The 22,439-nt window shown below is 40.6% G+C and overlaps 1 protein-coding gene across 1 annotated transcript in view; it reads left to right on the top strand.

Moving 5' to 3' along the window:
* The window catches only part of LOC104967185 (caspase recruitment domain-containing protein 14-like), a 23,888-nt gene extending 6,629 nt beyond the window's left edge, over nucleotides 1–17,259 (top strand). The window contains exons 6-8 of the mRNA XM_010796602.1: nucleotides 14,757–14,861; nucleotides 15,007–15,181; nucleotides 17,065–17,259. Coding sequence (XP_010794904.1) covers nucleotides 14,757–14,861; nucleotides 15,007–15,181; nucleotides 17,065–17,259 — 475 coding nt within the window. The remainder of the gene's footprint in view (nucleotides 1–14,756; nucleotides 14,862–15,006; nucleotides 15,182–17,064) is intronic.
* The last annotated feature ends 5,180 nt before the right edge of the window (nucleotides 17,260–22,439 follow it).

The following is a 22,439-nucleotide window of genomic DNA, read 5'->3' as shown; positions in this document are numbered from 1 at the left end:
TTCCCGACCGCTGGTCTAGACTATTCTTTTTTAAGAGTGGTTTAATGACTGCAGTTTTCAGTACAACTTCCTTAGAAAGGCAACACAGTTTTAGGAGATGTTAATATTATATGTGTATGCTCTACATGGGACAGTCTTCATTATTATTCCTACAACAGCAATAGTTATGGAGCCTTCTGGGTCATCACTGAAATGGATCACATTTCTTCCATTGGGCACACAAGCAATCATATCTGTTTTCCTTTCATAACATAATTCATTGTAGCAAAGCAAAGATGGTTTCTTATCAACATACAGTAGGTGTTGTTCTTCTACATGGTCTCCTGTAAGCAGAGGGATTTTGACCCGCAGCAATGAAACGTTCAGGTTTTCAGGAGTGTTACTGAAGCGCATGTTATCTGAAAACAGAGATGATGGCATAGTTTACTTCTGAACAAGTCAGACAATTTATGGCAGAAAATAGAAAATGGAGTGCCTTTGTTACAACTTGATGTAGCAACAGATAGTATCACATGCAGAATCTTGACAACCTCTTTAAATAAGTTGACAACAGCTTTATTAAACATAAGGGTGAAAACTATGCATTGATTTGTACAGTGAAAAGTTTGGATGTTCTAAAACCACTCCTATCACTCCTGTCACTATTAATAGATTACGGTCACTGCTTTGAAGACAGGGAACTGGTCACCGTGATGATTTGCAAAAGTCACTTCAGCCCAAATGGCCAGACGTGCGGGAATCTGGGTGTTCTCTGAAGCTCACGGTAAATCACGTAGAGACTGCAGTGCTGTCACACTGCGTAGCTCTCCTGCGAAGATCACTCACGCCATACTCCATTAGCAAAAGGCTGCTCTCCACATGTCACCTTTTGAACAAAGAGACATGTATTCATCCAACACTAAAGGAGGAATGCTAGCAGCCATAAATAAGGTTTCCGTAAACACGGTCTGACACGAGAAAGAAGCCTGAGTAATTAATGTAAAAAAACAATGTTGTATAACGTTTTTAGATTGGAGTATGTGCTGCAGTGTGTGTGTGTGTGTGTGTGTGTGTGTGTGTGTGTGTGTGTGTGTGTGTGGTGTGTGTGTGTGTGTGTGTGTGTGTGTGTGTGTGTGTGTGTGTGTTTTGGATCTGTAATGAAATGACTTTCAGATAATCTGAGCTGATGTGTTTCATAGTAAGGATCAGATGAAAAGAGAGGGGTGATTCTTAAAGACAGGAGTTGATTGTCAAAGAAACAATGTGTCACTTCCTGATACTGTGTTTGCACTGTGTGTGCTGTTTCTTTTAATAAAAACATAGTGTATGAGCATAATGTAATTTCTGCAGTTCAGCCCAGAGAGCACTATTTAGTTATGCACATTAGTAAATTAAATATTGCATTTATATAACGGTAGTGTTTTCTTGCACTTTTCTCAAATATCATGTTACTGCATTTGTGATTAGGCTTTCCCTGAAGTATTATCAGTATTGGTTTTGATATCCACCTGCTGTCGCTATGACATCATGGTATTGATTTCCCGGATGACTGCTGTGGAGAACTGAGTCACGTTTCCCGGAGAGGTTTGAGGATAAGCCAGTGAGGAAACCCCCTGTGGGCATGCTTTGGGCAGGGCAGAATACATCATGTCGCTTCTTTTTTATACAAGTCTCTGAGATACTGCTTCAAAGATGAGTTATGACACACTTTTCATAACACCACAGCCCTTACCTGCCTCAATAGGCTGCTCACAGTGTGATTGGATAATGAAAGCGCCTCTTTGAGCTCAAGGAGTCACACAGCTCTCTTTCACGTGACCTACAGCAGACCTTAATTAGTACGGCAGCAGATTGTCATTTGCATTTACGTGCCCCAGTGAGGAGAGGGGAGGTGGCGTGCATATGGGGGAAGGATAGTGGCACTTCAGGGCCCGTTTGCTTAACAGACCCCAAAGGTGCAGTCAATTCAGAAGGGTTGTTATTGAAGCTAATTCTAATCGTGGATAAATAAATGTATTTCATCGTTCCAAATGTTCTGTGTGGTATACAGGTACAGTGAATGGTTCATTTGTGTTAAACTACAGAGAAACAGATTGTCTTTCTTTAGTAAATGACCCCAAATGACGATATTTTTCAGACTGACTTATGTTTTAGCACTTTTTAACATAAAATAGTCTTTGAATTTCTCCCTGTTCACCATCTTCACTGATCCATTGATGTGCGCAGCAGATAAAGAAAGTCAAGAGAGCGTCATTATTTCAAAGTGTGCCCTGATCCCGACAAAAGATCCGCCTTATACCTGCTGGGAATTCCTGTCTCTGGAGAACAGGAGCTGTGCAGCCTTGTAAGACGCCTCCTTTTATTCAGCAAGCAGCGACATTTAGATGTTACATGCCTAAGGCTGTTTGCTTTCAAGTAAGAAAAGCCTTTGTTCTTGCATTGATATAACATCTATTCTGTGGTATCATGTTGAGATATTGTGCAGTTTTTGCACTCTACCATTACAGTACATGTGTGTTCCTTATGTGAGTTTCCATTGAATGTCGGATCATATAGACTGAAAACATAATCTGCCCCATCAGGGTTCGGTGTATTAGACGTACAATCTAAAAAGAAGATACATTAAAGCAACAAAAGAGGGGCTTTTTTACCAGGTTTCTCCATTGTTAAATAAAATGTCCTGTATAATCAAACATGCTTTTTAATATAATAAAGACACAGATTTACCTTGTTACTGTACTATATTTCAGTTGCTTAAGGTTAAAATCATCTGGATTAAATTAGTCTTTTGTAGATCATTATCTCTATCATTTGTCAGGCTGGTTGTCAGATGTACGCATGCTACTGGCCAGTTTAATATCCAACATCATCCCTCATACTGTCTTCATGCTGCTAACTAACACTCGTGCCAATATTCTCTGCAGTGATTTGCATTTAGCTGCAGAGATCAATGCTCCATTGTCTAACATCGCTCTTGATTCTCCTGTATACCTGTAGCGCACCGATTCCCCCGCATGTGATCTCATGTCACATGTATTTCTTTGTTAAACACTATCCACAGAAAATGGAAGATTGTTTTTCTCCTGTACTCCATTTTGACCACTCCCCTGTACTTAAGTGTCTTGTTGATTGACAGCTAGGATCTCTGAAAGCCTCTGCTGACATCTTATTGCTCTGGGTCAGACACTGGCTAACAGGGGTTAGGCTTCAATCTCCTCCATATCTACTCTACTCACTTCCTCCCTGCTTTTTTTCACTGTCCACTATCTTTCTGCCTCCTTATAGAATGTCTTGCACTGCTGTAAATTATTGACTAGTCTGCAGTCCCGGGAGATTGAGCTAGTGTGCTGTTGTTGTCCGTCAGCAGCAGCTCAGAGCTTTTTTTGGTGGATTCCCAAAACCAAAATGGTGGGATTTTTCATGTCCAGAGTCTAAGCCAAGGGGAAGGATATCATTTCAATCCCTGCTAGCTACGTACTGACTGATGGGCAGAACATAGTGTATGAATAAATACATTTTTATTGTATGAATTTGGCTGCTTTATGACTGCAATCAATAGTGCATAACATAGTGCAAACAACAGTGCAAACAGTGAGAAATGTTGCAAGAATCCTATTAAATTACTTACTGTTTTTGTAACTGCACAAAATGCACTTTGTCAAGTTCAATCCATTGAATAAAACATTTCTTTAAGGTTATCAGTGAGTCCTGCAGATACAAAACTGAAAATAGTGGTATTCATATAGAAAACACTGACAGAATCAGGTTTATCTTTCCTATTGTCACCGTGAAAATATGAAGAATAACAATATATTATAATTAGTCCCTCTCTACTTCTTCCCATTGTCTACCTTTGTGACCCTAAAGCCCATTTGTCCCTACTGAAGACAAAGGAACATCTTCATTGTTTATATTATCGACTGGACTCTGTAGTTTCTAATTTAATAGTGCATTAAGGGGCCTACTATTTTTAATGTAATTGTGGCAGCAATAATACATACCTGTGTATAGACTACAAGTGCCCATGTTCATATTAAGTTAATTAACAATGATGTGTTTTAATTATTTATGGATTAGGTCTCTGACAGATGATGAAGTTATATAAGCCTTTACTTACATAGAAATGTATTTATAGCTGGATCAATTATTTATTTATTTTCTAAACAATAAGAAAACTATGGAAAATCACCAGGCTTAACCTTTCTCATGTTTCCATATGTGATGGCTTGTTCCTGTTGGTATTTACTGCAAATGTTTCAAAAAATAATGATTACATTCACTTGGTGTCTCTTCAGTTTGATATCAAAGCTTTATCTCATTAACTCTGTTGATCATCCATTTAACATTGAATACATGTAACAGTGTTGCTGAGTCATTTTAATTTGAGAATGAGTTTTTAAAATAGTTTTCCACATACATATTGTAATACCTCTAAAAAGCTGATGTCTCTTTGTTGGAGGCCAGCTTGTGATGAGTTGGTTTTGATCATAATTGTTAAACTCAGTAACCTGAGGCTGCGCCCGGAGACGGCAGCTCGTTCAGGGGAATGTTGTTTCGGTGTGAGGAAGACCTTGCTGCTGAAGATGAATGCTGCTTCATTGTGCTTCATTGTCCTGGACTTATTATTCCTGTGACAGTGTGACATCACCCCCCAGCTCTGAACAGGGGTTTTTGAACAGTATTGAGTGGCTCAAGGTTGCCATCATATGTGACTTTAAATTGGCTTGAATCCCTGCTATGAAAAGCCGCTGCTGCACGTACAGCGGTATGTGTTGTGAAATTACCTGTTGCTTAGGAACCAGAGTGACTTGGTGCTTGAAAGCAGGCTTTGCCAAGGTCTTTGAACACAGGAATTCATCTACAAGTGTTTATTATTTATACTTTCTATTATGTAACTGTGTTGCTCGCATTTTGAGGCAGATGAACCATTATATCTTATCTTCTAATTTTGCTGAGGAGATCCTTATGTTTTACTGTTTTGAAGAGATTTAGTATTTGTATCATCTCTTGTCGTTCTTATATGAACTGCTTGTGAATGAAATAGCCTAAATGGTGTTACTCGTTCACTCCTAAGCCTATTTTGTTGTTGTTATCCCGTATGCACATTTCACAACCATTTAAAGGTATGTGTGAAAACATATTTTCAGTTTACTGAGGATCTTGGTGATTGAGAGGCCTTGAGAAAAACTGCCCACATGTTTGGCCCTGCGACACGTGTTGTCATTGTAGCTGAGCATGGTGATTAAATCCTTCTCACCTGAGGGATTCAATGATATGCTTCACAGGTGTCTGAAATATGCATACCTGAAGTTTTACAAAATACCTGACTGCCATTCTTTTCACCAGTTTCAAACTATTATTATCATGAATCATGGTAAAAGGATGAAGTCCATGCCAAAGAGGAGCCCATTCAGTTTTGGTTTGGACCAGAATCAATGGGATTAAACATTAAATATTTATCAATTATTGATACAGCTTTGGTGGAGGTGTGCTGTTCATATTAAAATAGCCATTTTGCATTGAATGGCCTCGAAGTAATGTATTATTGCGTGTAAAATAGACTTTTGTAAATGCCAATATATCCCAAAGAGGTTTGAGAAAATGCTACTCTCAGTGAGCACATTTAACACTGAGGCAAAGGAGGGTGTTCCTTGATAAAACATCTCCATCTGAAATTAAAGAGCCTCCAGAAAGTGCTCGAAGCCTTTACAATTAAGGTAATCAGACACCAAATCACAGCTGTTGCCAGAGATTTAAAAAAATAAAAAAAAGATTCTTTCTTGTATGATTATCCAAAAATAAGACAAACACCTACAGAGACATGCAGGCATGTTGCTCTACTGAGAATTGTGCGGGGCAGAATTTAAAGTCAATGGTTTTCAAAAGCAGCTAATCAACGTCTTATTATTCTACACAGGCAAAAATATAGAAGATTTTCCTTGATTAGGGAATACTGTTAAAGTGAGTGTAGTGGACACCTTCCCACCCTCTCTCCCTGATTAGCACTCCCACTGTGAGGCAAAGCGCGGGTCGAATGAAGGCGGCAGACGCAGTCCCATCAGCGGGGGCAGCATCAGAGGAACAGCAGCACTTCAAATGGAGGTTTTCAAGGCATACAGTCATACATTTTTCATCTGCAACCGGCTTTGAGGCAGGAGAGGGGGCAGGCTCCAATTGAAGGCTTCTAACAACAAACCAGGGCTTTGAGAGACAAAAGGTAGACGGGGGAAGGGCACTTGAAATGAGAAACAACAAAAATCCTTTGTTTACAATAGACGAACAAGGAGCTGTTGACAAAGTCAATGTGGCTGCTGAAGTCAGCAGAGTAGCAAACATCACAGCGCAATCAAAAGATAATGGCAGAGCAACAATTGTGACAACTGTATGCTTCAAATAATTGCTGCCACAACAAGAAACTTGAATAGATTCGTAACTTGCAATTTGTTTTGCTGTCATCTTTAATTACGGTGTCGAATCTGAATAGATTTTTCTATAAGGCCGTAAATTGCCGTAAAAAGTATCTTAAAGCAAATACTCAAAATATTTTTTAAATCCCATAAACAATATGAGGGGAGCTAAATACTAAAAACTCCAAAAACCACTAAGATATTATGCTTTACCATATTAATGGATAAAGTCCTCTATGAGTTGGCCAAAAAGAATGTTTAATTGCATTAGATTGTACAGGTGTATCTTATAAAAAACGCTCCCTGATTTTTACACAGCGGTAAATAGATTTTTATTAAATTACTTTGTCAAAAATAAGTTATAATGGTGCTGAGCTTTTATTTTGAAATGCACGTTAGCAGTTCTTGAAGCCTTCAGTATAATAATGTATCTTAGTCTAAGCTTGAACTACGGGCAAATGTGTATTTTTAGCACAGCCCTTTTGGTAGCCGGTGTCTTATTAGTATGCTGTAAATATTGAATGGGCACTTCCAAGACCCTGCTCTTCAAAGACGGCACACCATCTTTTTCAAAATTCCGAAACGTTAATATATTTCTTATCGTTGTACAACTACACCTTACCAAAATCATCCTAGGCCTCTGTGTCATTTGATGCGACTCTTTATCTGCGGGGTGAATCAGAAATATGAACCTGTGCTTGGGTAAATGCATCCTGGCCATAAAACGCTGCCCCGCATCCCATAAGCAGACAGTGGAGCTCTGCAGAGCGTCTGCACATTTAATGACTGATTTTCCCGGCTCTGCTGAGTCCTCTGGGTGCAGAGCCGGTCTGGATGCTAATGTAGCCTGACATCTCCATCCTTGTTTAAACAACCTCTGTTATCCTGAATGGAATACTGCAACGGCAAATTAAAGGCAACTTTGATAAAAAAAAAGATGCATCTGAACTCTACTGCTCTACTTTTTCTGTGCACTCAGATCTCAGCCTTGTCTGATTTGATTCTGAAAATATTGTGTAGGCGATGTACAAGATGAAAGCCCTTTCAACACAAACAAGGGTTTTACTTATTTACTGTTGAGTCAAGTTTTTATGTATGCAGAATAGTTTAGAGGATTTAACACGTCAAGTACAATTCAGTGACGGATGACGTTTCATACTAAATGTATCATGCATTTCACGTTACTTATTGTCTCAACTGAGAAAAGTGTCACAAGCTTGATAGATATTCTGTGAAACTCAACACATCTTCACATGAACTCCCCTGTAAGGTTCATTTTTCTGACTTCAGACAATGTTTAAATGACAATGAATAAGAATGTAGTCATTGCAAATGTTCCTTGACACAGGCCTCTTACTGCAGTAGCCAGTTGATGTGCAGTGATTCCAGTTGTCTATGTCTTATTCCCGGTCCTTGCCAGTTTGGGAATCTAGAACAGATGTTGCATTTTGAGAAAGCTTCATCCTCACTTTAGTAGTCAATTGTAATTTCCATTAATTCAATAAAAAAAAAATTAAAGTGGATTTCTGCGCTTCCGCATGAGAAAAGTGGATTTAGTACCTCATCACTTAGAAACACATAAGGAAGAGATATCACAATGGCCATCTCAAGGAGCAAGCAAAACAGTGAAAAAACGTTAGCCTATATTTGTATCAGAATTGATTATCTCTTCTAATAAAGTTGCAGATACTTCCGGAGGTTTTGGCCTAAGTGAGAAAAAGTAATGTATTTATTAATTTCTAATATAGTTAATGGGTTAAAGTCCATTAATCCCAGCCTGCAAGCCAGCCTGAGTTTGGTGAGCGAAGGTGGAAATATGTAAGTAAGTATGCTGCGGTGAGTCCAGATCCAGCAGTGGCATCCAGATGAAGCTATGCATTTGTTCAAGAGATTAGAGGCAGCGTGGTGTCACAAGGGCAGTCAGGCCTCGAGCTGTACGACTGGAAGCAGGTGGCACGTTTTCTACGTCTTGGCTAAGAGGGATTAGGCCTCTGGAGGGAGAGGGAGCGTATTTGATTAGCCTGTTCAAAGGTTCGGGGGGACGCTGGCCTGTTCATGTGATTAGCTTGAGCTGGACTGATTTCTGAGGAGGTGTGTTTTGTAACGTCTTGCGAAAGAAAACAGTTACTTCAGTGGCCTTCTCTTTAATTTTAAAAAGCTGGTCAGTCAGCTACTTGTGTGCACACAGTATATGTTTTTAACATATACTGTACCAAGAAGTTGATGAATGATTATTGTACATACACTCGAAGCAGGGGACTCCATTTTTACAGTGCCATCAACATTTTCCAATGGCTTTAATCTGTGTTTATAAAGTTCATAATGAAGTTACTTTGTTAGTAACAACCAAAAACGTGGTTCTCATGTATTTTAATGTCCTAGAAACCCCCCCACACCCAAAATTGCACAAAACAATATGCCAAGATAGATCTCATATGTGTGGCGTACAGTTAAAGAAAACGGTTCCCTCAAAAACTGATAAATTGGCTTAATTATAACATAGGAAATCCCATAAGTGTTATTTGATCAGCATACTGCATATGTTTGCATCTCTGCGTTCACAGGCAGAGTAGAGTGGAGTCTGGTGGGCGGGGGTGTCGGGAGGTGACCCGCTGCACCCACCAACCCACACACTGCGCCTCCCGGGAGGAGAGGGCTCCGACGGCTGCCTGCCTACAGGGAGTGTGAGCAGCCCAGAGAACAGCACCAGAGCACAGGACGGAGTTATCGGGTGATGTTGTGTGGGCTCGACTTCAGATCGCACATTACAGCACAAAGAGCTCAGAACGCAGAACATGATCGGTCTGGGTCGAGGGTTACTATCTCGCTCTGGCTCATTTCATTAGGATGATTTTTGGCGGATCCTTTCTGATTTTAAAATTGTTAGTGACACGCTAAAAGCCATGAATGCTTTCAGGCGATATGACTCTATCTGCTGCTCTAAAACTAAATGGTCTTTTATTAATATAGTTAAATGGGGTAGACAAGAAACAGGCAGGAATAGTATTTCAGTATTTTTATACACAGATGCATTAAACTCCTCTCAATGCAGAGATCAGGAGCATAGCATTGCCTTCATCCCTCGATTTCTCAGATCTGCACCCTGGAAGGAGTAACCAGTAGAAAATATGACTTACTTTATAACTGATATGAGACGTCATGGTTGATTGAGATCAAGGCTGTGTGCAAGAAATCTTAAAATTGGGAAGCTGTTTGTAAAGCTTTGGCCAGATAATGCACATCACGCTAGTCCACCCTGATGTAAAGATGTAATGCCTTTTAGTGCTTTAGATGTATTTTTTGTGCTGTATTCTTTCAATGTCACACTACTGTAACTGACTCAAAGTGAATTAAAGAGCTCTTTTAAGGTGCAATGATGCACATTTTTCTCCCGATAGTTCGCAGAATATTTAGGAAATGTGGGTTCCCTATCCCTGCGTTCAGTACAGCTAACCTTTCAAGTACTGACTGAAGTCCCAACATCAAGAGAAGGAAACATATCCAAATGCATGTCTCTGAAGTCCCTCTGTCGCTGAGGAAGACATTCATTTGGAGGTGAAAATGTAGGCCTTTTGAGAAACTGTTGCACTTGACTGGTCTCTTTCTGGATGTTAATGCATTATATTTTCCACTAGTTTGTGGGGAGTATTGACAGAAAAATGTGCATATCTGTGTAAAAAATTGCATTGCTTTTATGTGCAAACCGGCTCCTTTGATGATAATTGTCGAGCATGGGTCTGCGTATACATGGGGCTCTGTGTCTGCCTGTTAAGTGACAGCATAATTACACACAAGGCTAAATAAGGCTCTGAATGAGTGTGCAGAGTGATAGCAGTGGATGTGGAGGGAATACTGATGGTCTAACAATGTCTCTGAAGCCTCGTCCCTTTGTTCAGGTTCCCGCTGTATTTGCCTACGGCCGCCTCCTCCCCTCTGCAGCGAAGCGAGCTCATTGGAGGACGGCAAAGTCACGGGTTGACGTTCAGGTCCGCAGAGTGAAGGATTTTAACTGTTGCTAAGGTATTTTAAATGGTTAGTTGACCATTACAGGACATCATTTGCTGTCCATCGTCACCAGCTGATTGCTAGGAGATAGCATGGAATTTGTTGAAAGTGTGAAATCTCAGGATTACTCAGTTTCTCAGCAGGCCTGACAGTCTGCACTATCACTTGCTGTCTGGGATGTTGATGGCTTCAGGCAATATTTGTTATTGAGATTGACCCACATCATGTTGCATTTATTTATATTGAACGTCTTTTAAATCCTCTGCCAAGAGATATTTGGCAACGACTCCTGCTGTCTACTGAAAGGCCTCTTTTAGATGGAAGTGGAAAAAAAATCTCAGGTTCATCCTCAGTTCAGAGCTCATGGAGGAGGAAAGCTATTTCAGCGCTGCAGACTGGGGGAGGCAGGGAAGAAAAGGATTTCTCAATTTCTTTCCTTCACTTTCTATGCTTGTATGGAATTAAAAACTCAATGAACTGTCTATTGCGTTGGAGTTTATACTGCAGAACATGACTAACAGACATACAGACATTTAAAACGACGACAAAAAGCAGCTGTAACACTATCTATGCAAAAGATCTGAATGAATAGTGAAAAGGAAAATGGTCTATCTGTGTTTCTATTTGCAGTGATGGCTGACATTGGGAACATCACCTCCTGCTTCTTGCATTAACACCCCTGCAGCCTTTACACAACTCCAAATTGGAGCCAGTCCAGGTGAGCTCACACATCCACACAAAGACACACACTCCAACATCTCTTTCTGGATGACAAACTGGTGCAGAGAATATGTTCAGTACATGTTACTGCACTGTACTGAAGGTGACAATGTATTTGCCAACATTTCACTGCACCTCTACCTGTCATTGAATTGGTACAACATATCTATGTTACCTCCTCGCTCCAGTTAAACTAAAAATAAGCTCAGTCAACTGCCAGCAGCAGCTTGTCTCCTGCTACTTCTCTGCTCCTCTACCCTCCTCGTGATACTCTAGTCTAAATGTAGGTTTACCTCAGACCACACACCATCGTTATGTGTGCGTTCAGAGAGGAGAGCGCAGCCGCTGGCCCTGTCTGTGTTTCTGGGGGAGCTCATCATGGCGGCTGCGTGGAGCAGCGTGAGGCTGGGCTGCCTGGGACTGTTGGTATTGAGCAGGGAGCAGCGCCCCGGGCACAATCCATCAAAAAGGAGCTGTTGCACTGTGGGAATAGACATGAATAATCCATGCTTTCTTTACCCTTTCCTGTGTAACTATGCCTATCCCATTACAATCTCTCTTGCCTTTTCTTCAAATATCCAACTGCTGTATTTGTATTAATCATTTATTTTGACTCTTATTATTTTTATAACATCCAGTCCTTATCTTCAAATATATAATTGGGAGATTTGATGTTCTCAGTGCAACCTTAAAATATTACAGAAAGAAAAGCTGATAAAAATGTCTGATATGTTAATATTCTTTTATTTAGTTTTACTGTAAGCTATTTTTATCAAGATTACATGTTCAAAAATAGATTTTGTGTTATTTGGCATGTCCCAAAACATAATCTCCATCTTTATCAAACTAAAACTAATTGCATACAAAATGAATAACCAAACCCACAATCTTAAAACTAAAATAACTAACATTTCTCAATTTTTCGACCATGTAGGATGGCAAATGGTTCTACAGTATAGGACATCATGTTTAATTATTATTCTAACTGTGCTACTTTTAAAAGGAAAGTAAGTCAAGCTGATTAATTACCCATGGTAAAGGACCTCAATCATATGTATTATTATTATTATTATTATTATTATTATTAATTTCTATGATGTTGGAAGGGCTCGTTTTACTACTACACACGTTATTTTATTTGTCATTATTGTGACTAAAATGCAGGGTTAGTTGCAGCAGGAAGATAAAGGGCTAGTGGACTGAATCTGGTTGAATATGGTGTGTAAAGAACAGATTTTATGGATGATTCGAGCTTTGGGGGCTTTCTAGTTTGCAGTTTTTTTATGGGGGTCGTAAACATTGATTTGTGCAGCGTTGTTAATCGAGGACCCTCTTGAGAGCTCTGAGCCGTAATCACTGTTTTTGAAGTCCTGTGTTTTTTTTCTCCTATCTACAGATGATAGCCTCACTAACCTTCAACACTATTCCTCACTAGGTGAATAAAGCAGTGACTGCTGCTGCTGGAGAGATTTCATACTACAGAACTGGGTTGTACTTTAATGGACTACTGCCCCACTGTGGCAGTAACATTGCTGTGCCCATTGTGCCTGTTTCTTTCCTTTAACCACATATACTGTACAACCTTCCCTGAGTGTAAACTCACTTTTCCCCATCCAACATCAGCTGGTTTATATATTTATTATCATCCTCACATTTCCCTTCGTTTTGCTGATAAATGAATTAAATCCTCTGGTGGTGATGAATATCCAGTGAGACGTGAGGAGGGGTTTACGGGCTTTGGATTGGAGCAATTATAATGTGGACAAATCGTTTGGCTTTAATTAGATCTTGGAATATCTGATAAGATACCCAATCTCATTTTTTTATTTTTTTTTATTTTAACAGCTCTGTGCCTGCGAGATGAAAAAGATGCTAACTTAATCAAGCAAAGAAGGAATTTGATATGAACTGAATCTCTTCATTGATCTTGTGCCCACCAGGTGGTATTGAATAGCATGATTTTAAATGCGAGCATGTGATACTGCATAACTTAAACTGACCATTAGAGATGTGCTATGTTTGCAGATTGGGCTGTGTGAGGGATTTGTGATGTGCCCGCTCTCTACCGTCCTTCCTGCTCAATAAATCTTGCTTTTAGGTTCTCCTGCTGTTAACCCCGATGAAGATCTCTCTTCACTAGATATTCTGCCCAGTGCAGCCATGATTGTTCCTTAATATCACTCAAACAGGTCAGTCAGAAAAAATATCCCCCCCAGCTTTTATTCTGCCTCCATGAGCAGTAAAATCAATATGCTCTGGCTGTGCAGCTGGTGGGCGAGGCTGGTGCTTCTAGAGAGGAGCAAATGCACACCAGCGTGCGCACATCCTGCAGAGCACTAATGCACCTCGGGGCTCTGACATCAATTAAGGGAGACAATGGACAACTGTCCTGTGCGCTGCAAGCTAAAAGGCTTGAATATGTGAATGCAATGTGGGCGTGATTATGTTTTGGAAGGAACCGCCTTTAATAATAATGCATCTGTTAAAGTGACATTTTTGCACCAAGGCCCTCTTTTATGCTTTTCTTTACTGAGATAATAAGATTGCTTCGCCCATGTTGTACGCCAAATATGAAGCTAAACCAGCAACTATTTAGCTTTGCTTTAGCATTGAGACCGGAAACAGTGTGGACCAAACTTTTTCTTGGATGTGAGCAGTGACTTACTAGAGGTTTCTTGATAACCTCACGATGATGACAAAACGTTAGGAAGTCACTGCTTCCAGCCAAAAAATCTACGTAACATCACAAAAAGCACAACTTATTGTTTTTACATTTTCGCACATAATAAACATGGTAGATAACAGGTATTAATTAGAGAGCTATAGATTTGCTTGAGGTGGATTTTGTTACATTTGGATTGACCTATGGCTTGCTGTTTCCAGACCTTATGCTAAGACAAGCTAACAGGCTGCTATCTGTAGCTTCATTTGAGGTAAAAACAAAATTGTCTTATGCAAAAAAAGGAAATAAGCATTTTTTTGAAAGACTATTTATTTTAAGGGTCAAACTGTACGCAGAGTTATATTGAAAAGAACAGGAGATGCTTTTCAAGTGGTTTCATTCCCAATACTCTGTACTGGATGTTTACTCTTATTTCGTATTAATACATGTTTGTTCTCTCTTTTTCTAAAAGTGAATAAGGTGTGAGTCTAAAGTCTTATACAGAGCCTGGTATCATTTTTCAGACTGTGTTATGCGTTTGAGTCTGGCCTGTCTGGACACAGTTGGAGCTTTTCCATCTCTACGTTTCCTGCACCTACCGGTCTTCTAATAATAGTAGAGCGGTTGCCAAGGTGCAAATGGTACAACTCAATGTTTTATTTATTTTGTTCGCTCAAATGTATTTCCTAGCAGAATGTCAGAACCTTAATCTGCAGCAGAGATGGCCGTCCACGCCCACATCATGTTTTCATTTATGCCTTTTTGTCAGTGGGGGAAGCCATTACAAATTCCTATTACTCGAGGAAATCGAGGAGCAATTCTCTCTTTCCACAGAAGCCATGTTTCCATCACTCAATTTAATGACATGAATAATCTGAAGATTTTATTTGTTCCATTTTGAAACAATATTCTGCATAGTAAAATTCTTAATAATAAAGAATTCTTAATACTAATTATGTTTTTTCTGTCATTTTGTTTTAAAGGATGATGCTCTCCACCCCACAAGCAGCAGGATTGGCTGTGACCACAGTATTTTTCCACCCTCCCGCCTTCCTCTTCCACACCTCGCTGCACAGAGCTGACTTCAGGTATGCTTGTTCTGCTCTTTTTGGCCCTCTTAAATTGGGTTTCCCCCTGAAGTGCTTCCAGAAAGACGACGGGATAATGTATCAAAAAAGCATCCAGATCAAATCAAAAGCTCTGTGTTCCTCTTGATGGCTGTATCTGAGCAAGGAGGGGCAGGGCATGGCTGACGTCCCAGAGTCATGGCGGGGAGCTGGACTCCAGTATGTCTTCCTCTCCTCTCTCAGAGCTCTCTGTTTGTCACTCGCTATCACCGTCTGTCACGCCACAGAGCGCCACGGCAACACACTCTCCTCACATGCATCTTTCCTTCTTGGCCATGATGGCAAGCGGTCCCTCAACACCTCAAAAAGGAAACATGTCATCCCTCTCTTCTCACACTGTGCTAAAAAGGCCCCTCTGCCCCCGGGGGGGCTCTACTCTTCCTCTGTCGATCGATACACTGAACCCTCGCCTTCATTCATCTACCTATATATCCGTCTTCCTGTCTTTACGCCTTGCCATTTGTCTCCAGTCTTTACCACTTGTCTGTATGCTCACTGAGGATCTCTCAATGGCTTTTGTTAGTGATCAATATACTCTGTACCTCTCTCTTTAAAATATAAATTATGAATATCAGTGGTTTTAATATGGATCTTAAAAGCAGGACATCCTGCTCCTGTTATGTCCTCATTACGTACTGTGAATGCAATCCTTCCCACTGATGCAAATCTCTCACATTGTAATATATTCCGCCTGTTTGGATTTTGCTTTCCTTAGCATTTCTCTCCAAAATGTACCTTAGATTGCTTTTTTCCCTCTGCATTCAACCCCCACGCAAGCAGTATTGATCTCTCAGTGCACTAATTATCCTGCTTGGCCTTGGATGTCTCTGTGAATTGCAGTCAGTCTTTGATCGACATGTCTGGATGTCTTGCGTTACCGTTAAAAAGGGACAGAAGCTGTTTTTATTAGAGATATTAAGAGTATGTTTAGGTTTCGACTCCTGATCTTTATATAAACAAGTGTGACACCTTCCTAAATGACCAATATGTCTATCTGCAGTTCCTATGCTCAACAATAAGCTCTGAACTTGGCTGAGCATCACCTACTGTATGTGGGTGTGTATGTATGAGGGCAGTATTTACATATGCATCCATGCATATGTGATATTCTGTATATATGTGTGTGTGTGTGTGTGTGTGTGTGTGTGTGTGTGTGTGTGTGTGTGTGTGTGTGTGTGTGTGTGTGTGTGTGTGTGTGTGCACGCGCCTGTGGGCAAAAGTACAGGTCGGTACATCCTGCTCTGCCGCCATCTGTGCTCAGGCAGGCAACAGGCCACTTCATACTCAGCCTCTCCATACTGCACATTTCTCTGTTTGTTTTTATTTATTGATTTATTAAGTTATTAAAATGTCATCAGTTTTGTGTCAGTATTTAAAAACAAATATGTGCCAGTCTGATGCGGGCATTTAATTACCTGGAGCTCCTAAAATATTTAAAATGTATACTTATAGCTACATTTGTGCCAACTTCAATTTAAAAGCAGGGTTAGGATTAGGTTTAACTGTGTCACTGAAAGGTTTAACACTTTATCTATCATTCCCCTTTTTGTAAGATTTGTGCATCTCTATTTTTACACATTCAAAATATGTCTTATAGTAGGAAACGTGTCCACCAACACACGGGGGAATCCGTGACCTTAGATTGAATTATACATGTTTTTGCGTAGCATTACGATTCTAGATACATCCTCCCACTGTTTCCATGATTACAATTTCCGTTGCGTCTGTAATTGTCAAGCATTATGATGGTAGATTGGTAATCAATAAGGAGCTCAGGAGTCGGTGTCACTGGTGACCTTTCTCTGGGCTCAGAGGAGCCTCGGCCAATGACATTTTAAGCTCAAAGGTCCCCGTGGATAAGCACTCATCAGGCTGCGTGTAAATGACACTTTTGGCATTCGGTTTCTAAACAGTGCTCAGCCTAGCAGAACATATAGATGCACCGACGCAATCTGCAATGTTTAGCATGAGCCGCGCCTATACATCGTAGCATGTAGCCAGAACATATTAAAATGGGTGAGAGACAGCTTACAGAAAGATGCAGACTTTGCAGACATAAATAATTCAGTTGTTCAGTTAAATATGCAGACCGGCTTGATAAGCTCTAATGAGCTGAAACATCTGTCTGCCGGGGGCATGTTGTGACCCTTGTCGCCCTCTCCAGCCCTGTCCATTGGACCCCTCTGTTTGGCACTCCTGTCCTCACCTGCCGGCCCAGGGAGTCAGGCTTAGTCGTGCTCAGTATATGAGGATGCCCACCCCAGCGTCAGAGCCATCTGCCAGCTCCCCTCCGGGCGGCAGCCAGGTGCTGGGCACGCTCTCACAGCTCTGCCACAACAGCACCGCCTGCTGCGGTTAGCCTCCTGTGCCAACTGTTGATCATCATGTCCTCTCATTCCCGCCCAGAGACTCATTATTAACCCAGGGACACGCTGTGCTTAATTTAGATTTACAGCAGACTAAAGATGGATTTAGAGTTCGTTGATATTTTTTGATGAATTTCCTAAAGCTTCATGGGACTTTGTTGTGTGTTGCTGTGCTCCTCCTCTGTGTTTGCTGCAGGTCTCCCGGGTTGTTTCCCCTCGAGATGCAGTTTGTGTTGAAGCAGCATTTTACACGACATTGCGCTTACATGTTCACTGCTGCGCTGATGTTGGAGTTATACTCCATAGACACTAGCGACATCGGGACTAAAGTCAAACATGTACAGGTTGAACATGAAGAAACTAAATTCTCGCTAAATCTGTTATGTTTTTTAAATGATCTGAATCCTTTCAGTAGGGTTTCACCAGTGTTTACTGTATGTTTGTGTTGTATGCAAATGACTACACAGGAAGCTGATCCAACACACAAGGCAGAGGGAGCTTCATTGCTTCTGCTTCACTTTGTACAGCTTCAGTTAATGATCTGGGTTTTAGGGAATACATGTTTCAGTATCGTCATGACAACAGCCATTGATTTTGTTTGTTTATCGTTTATTCTTATGGATATACTGTATAATGATGATTTTCCCTACATATACTTCATTACTAAGTTTTCAAATTGTCTTATCAATTAGGATCCAGTCACAGTATATTCACTAAACACTCCAAATCCTGAACTTGTATCATGTAACATATAACCTTTGTTATATGATACAAGTTCACCCCTTCAAGTAAATACTCCACACACTTCTGACTCCTATTATACAAAATAATATTATCTTCAATGGATTAGTCACTGAGCTACATTGGATTTAATTCCCTATATTTTCTGGCATTGAAACTTTTGACGTTAAATCTTAGAGGCTCATTTTATCCGCTTTCAAGTATTTATGTTAGAAAAACACTTTTAAGCTTATCACTAACCTCAATTAAAAAGCAAGATTATAGCTTAACAAGTTATTTGTTTCATCAAAGATTTAACCCTATCAGAGCACATATTAACGTCTGCTTTTTCAGTCATTTATTCTTTAATTTCTTCTTACCCATGGAGCCCTGCAGATAGCCGTGGGGCCACAGGCCTCATTTCTCAGCTCAGTTACTCAAAAAAGATGAGCGCCACTTGCCTGGAGAGGGTACTAAACATACTTTATTGCTCTTTAATAATTGCTTTTCAACATTGTTTATCTTAATACAGCCCCTTTTATGGGATCTGAGAAAATACCATTTACTAGCTCTCGGGAGCAGAGTGGCAGTCTTGGATGTGATGTGTCGTGCCACCTGTGTGCCGGTCTGTCTCCCTCCTGCTGTTTGGCTCTTTTAAGAGGCCTGATTCATTGGCAGGCTGTAGCCTTATGATATTAATAGATCTCTTTGCAGTCGGGATGGCTCTCTTGTGTGTTAGGCTTTTAAGTAATATGTTCCCGGACAGTGATTCAAGAAGGCGCTTTCCTAAGATTGTGACATTTTTTGTTTTGTATATAACTGCAGACCATTTCATAATTTCAAATGTTCAGACTGAGTTCCTTAATAGTCAGAAAAGGACAAATTATTATTATTTTACTATTAAAATGAAACATTCCTGGTTCTTCAACCCATACTTGGCCTTATGTTCAAGGTCACAATGTATAGCTGCACTGAGAGGGACTTCATGCATTATGTATGCAATATTTCATTCATTGCTAATTAGCACTTACAGGAAAGGATGCCCCCTGATTTTAGTCACATTTGCATAAATATAATGGGGCACATGAGAGTGTAAAGCCCAACGTCTGTCCTCCCCTAGGGGAGGAGGAGAGGTGTTACTGGGATCTGGGTGCACAAGTGATAATTGTTAGAGATCTGCTATTCCGACGCCCAGTCCATAAACTAAACGGTGTGAAGTGAACAAAGACACTGGCTAGCAAACACATGCACCATGAACCTGTAAAAGACAGAATTAAAGATAAAGCTCTTAATTCACTTGATTTTGAAAAATGTGTAGATCAATTGGTGTTTTTTTAAAAGTACAATTTGCCATTTGAGTATGACAGATGGACACTTTTCACTGTATTTAACGTGAGGAAGGTGCATACACGCTAGTTTTAGACAAGTGTAATTATTATCCAAGATTGATGGCAATGTTGATGTGAGCAGATTGAGATCAAACACAAGTGATTCTTTCTGTATAAATGTGATATGCTTTAATTGAACATTTGTGTTACTCAAAACTGGGAATCATAAAAAGAGGGTTGAATAATGGTGGTGATTTGGGTGTGGGGGTTGCGGTTTGAGGGAAGGGTGATACATTATTCACAGGGGTGGGGGCCTTAAGTGCCAAATGAATTTGTTTTTTCTTTCCAGTTGGACGGTAGAATAAATGGGTGCTGTCAGTCGTGCAGTAAAGTGCCGTGCATTCATTTAGACAAGTGTTATTGCAGCACAGGAGCAATACGGTTTTAGTGAAGCAGGCCAGCCTGGTGGGTGGAAGCTGTGTAATTATCTCCGGTTCCTATGATGGCAATGATTGTTGAAACAGCCAAGTGGTCCCAGAGCACAGCAGGTGTGGCTGTCAGGCTGCAGGTTTGTAGGCCTGTGGATGGGTGTGAGTGCACACCAGCAGTTGGAATAGTAGAGACTGAACAGACCAGTGCCTACATTTTTTTATGTTTATATGTCGGGACAATGGTAAACTCAAGTTACTTTTGCGACTAACTTGAGTTTAATTTTTTGCATGGTGGCTAATAATGTCATGAAAACCAACAAGTCTCCCAATGGATCAAACACCATCCAAAACACTTTCAGCCTGATATCTTGCCTGTAATCAAGGAACAATCAATAAAGCATTAACAGGTTTTCTTTTCATCTTGCTATATGTCACATCTCTTTATAATTATCTTAGAATATATTTAGAGCAGATTGGTGTTGACAGATATGGCGTGGCACTGATTAAACGGAGCAAACAGATGTTTCTATTTTTTTCTCGTTTTCCACCATTGCTTCTAAGCGACTATGACAACGTGCAAATGCAGAAACACAGACATCTGCTGCATTTCAAAGGACCAGCAGTACGGAAAATGAATACTAATGTTGCCTGACCGTATTTATCTGTCTGACATTAAAAAGAGCTCTACTTATTCCCTGTGATGCAGAAGAAACTTTGAAACTGCCGGACTTTCAGTGGTGTGAGTCAGATAGTGGATATGACAGATGTTTGCCAAGAGATATGGCTTCTGTTGATGCTCACACACAACTTGGAATGAGATATTAATTCTGCAGGTTTATTTTCTCATCCTGAATCCCTGTGTCAATTTCTGTTTCTGCTGCAGGGACTACTCCGGACAGACAGTAGCAGATAATACATTTTACAGCAAGAATATTAGGAACACACATGCAGTTAACACACTATAGTATACACAACTTGGACCAAATAAGGGGTTTGTCCTCTTCAGTGAGTACTGTAGGTCTCTGCAGTGCAAATACTCACCCGTGCAATACAAATCCTAGCTATGAAATATTTGTTTCATGTAGTCTTGCTTCAGCCACAGTCAGAAGGAGATGTGCTCCTCCTAACACTCCAGTGAGGACACGGTTTGAGATGATCAACACTTACTCGGCTGACTAATGAGGTGGATTCAGAAGGGGCAAAGGGCTGGGTTGAACGTCTTTGTTAGACAGGCCTGCAGCCCCTCTCTGTGCAGCCTTCTCCCGGGGGAGGCCTCACAGACTGCCTAATTGAATCAAGTACACATGGTGCCTCCCCCTTCACAGCTCAGCCCCTCCCCGTAAGAGAGGAGCGAGGAGGAGAGCTCGGGCTTTGATGCTTTTGTTCTCCTCAGCCTCATGGACTGCGGCAGGGGGCTACGCTGCAACTGGTTGCCCGCTGCTGGGTGGAGAGGCACATCATCACAGCTGCACTCTTACAGTCGCTGCTGTCAATACACTCCTCTGCTGAGGCAGAAGATTGGTGTGTCAGACGCTGCAACACCGTAAATTACAAGTCCAGCTACGGATGGAAGGAGCTGGCCCAAACAGAAAGATCGAAAGGTTCAATAGCCCATTAAATCAGAATTTAATAGAACAAAGAGAAACATCACCACAATATAATTCATGTGTCAGTGGGCAGGTGGCCCAGACAAGCAGAACAAACAAATGTTAAGAAGACAAGGACTGTGTGACTACGCATAGCTTAGTGCCTTGTATTTCCTCAGCGACCGTCTCTTGTCTTCCTCAAACACGCCCAGACGCAGACAACGTGTCCTTGGCTCTCATCGCAGTTCAGCACCCTTATTTCAGAGAGACTGATTGGAGCTGTGCTTCAAGGGAAAGTCTTCTTATTAGATGGCCTCCAGATGCCAGGTTCATAAAGCATCCATTTGTGAGTTAGCGTTCAATTTGCAAAATACAGAACAGAGAGTCTAGCTAGACTGTCTCTGAGACGTGCGCCGTCTCATCCTGCTGACTGAACTGATTTCTATAAATGCCTTTACATTATGTACCTCTTTTTACGTAAACATGTCTCTTGTGCTCCAGTTTGTAAACTTTGTTCTGGCTTACTTTAAAGTATAATACAGTGAATGATAAAAGGATTTTGTATGTTGATATTTATGTTTGTGTCATATTATGGATACTTTAGGAACAGAGTATTTTACCAGCTAAACAAGGGAAAATAGTACCACTATTTTCCTGTAATTCTTTGTGTATTGTTCTGGCAGGTATGGGTTGTTAGCCTTAATTCGGACCATCCTTTAACAAAACTAGGTCTTCTTTTAATTAAAAGAAGACCATTTGCAAAGCTGAATTCACTTTGAGTAGGGCTCATAAGTATTTTCACGAGACTCCCTTTACAGCCAGTAACTCAATCATAAAACCGTGCCCGGAAAGCACTATTGCAATGAACCTGGGCCAGATATGTCTAAGAGGCTAAAATGTAATTGTGGGGAACAGCTGGATTAGTCCAGGCGATGTGTATCCGCCCTTAATGATATTAGAAAGGAGTCTGGAGCTTCCAGCACACAGCTCTCATTTGATGGGCCACAGGAACGTGATATTTTCAGTCGCAAATAATACAGGCTTTCTGCTAGACCGCCATGTCTACAATTTCAATCGTATCAAGGTTAAATAACATCAGCAAAAAATA

This window comes from Notothenia coriiceps, unplaced genomic scaffold, assembly GCF_000735185.1.
Source record: "Notothenia coriiceps isolate Sejong01 unplaced genomic scaffold, NC01 NC01_scaffold00037250, whole genome shotgun sequence".
NCBI classification, from domain to species: domain Eukaryota; kingdom Metazoa; phylum Chordata; class Actinopteri; order Perciformes; family Nototheniidae; genus Notothenia; species Notothenia coriiceps.
This window is presented reverse-complemented; position numbering and strand designations above follow the sequence as displayed.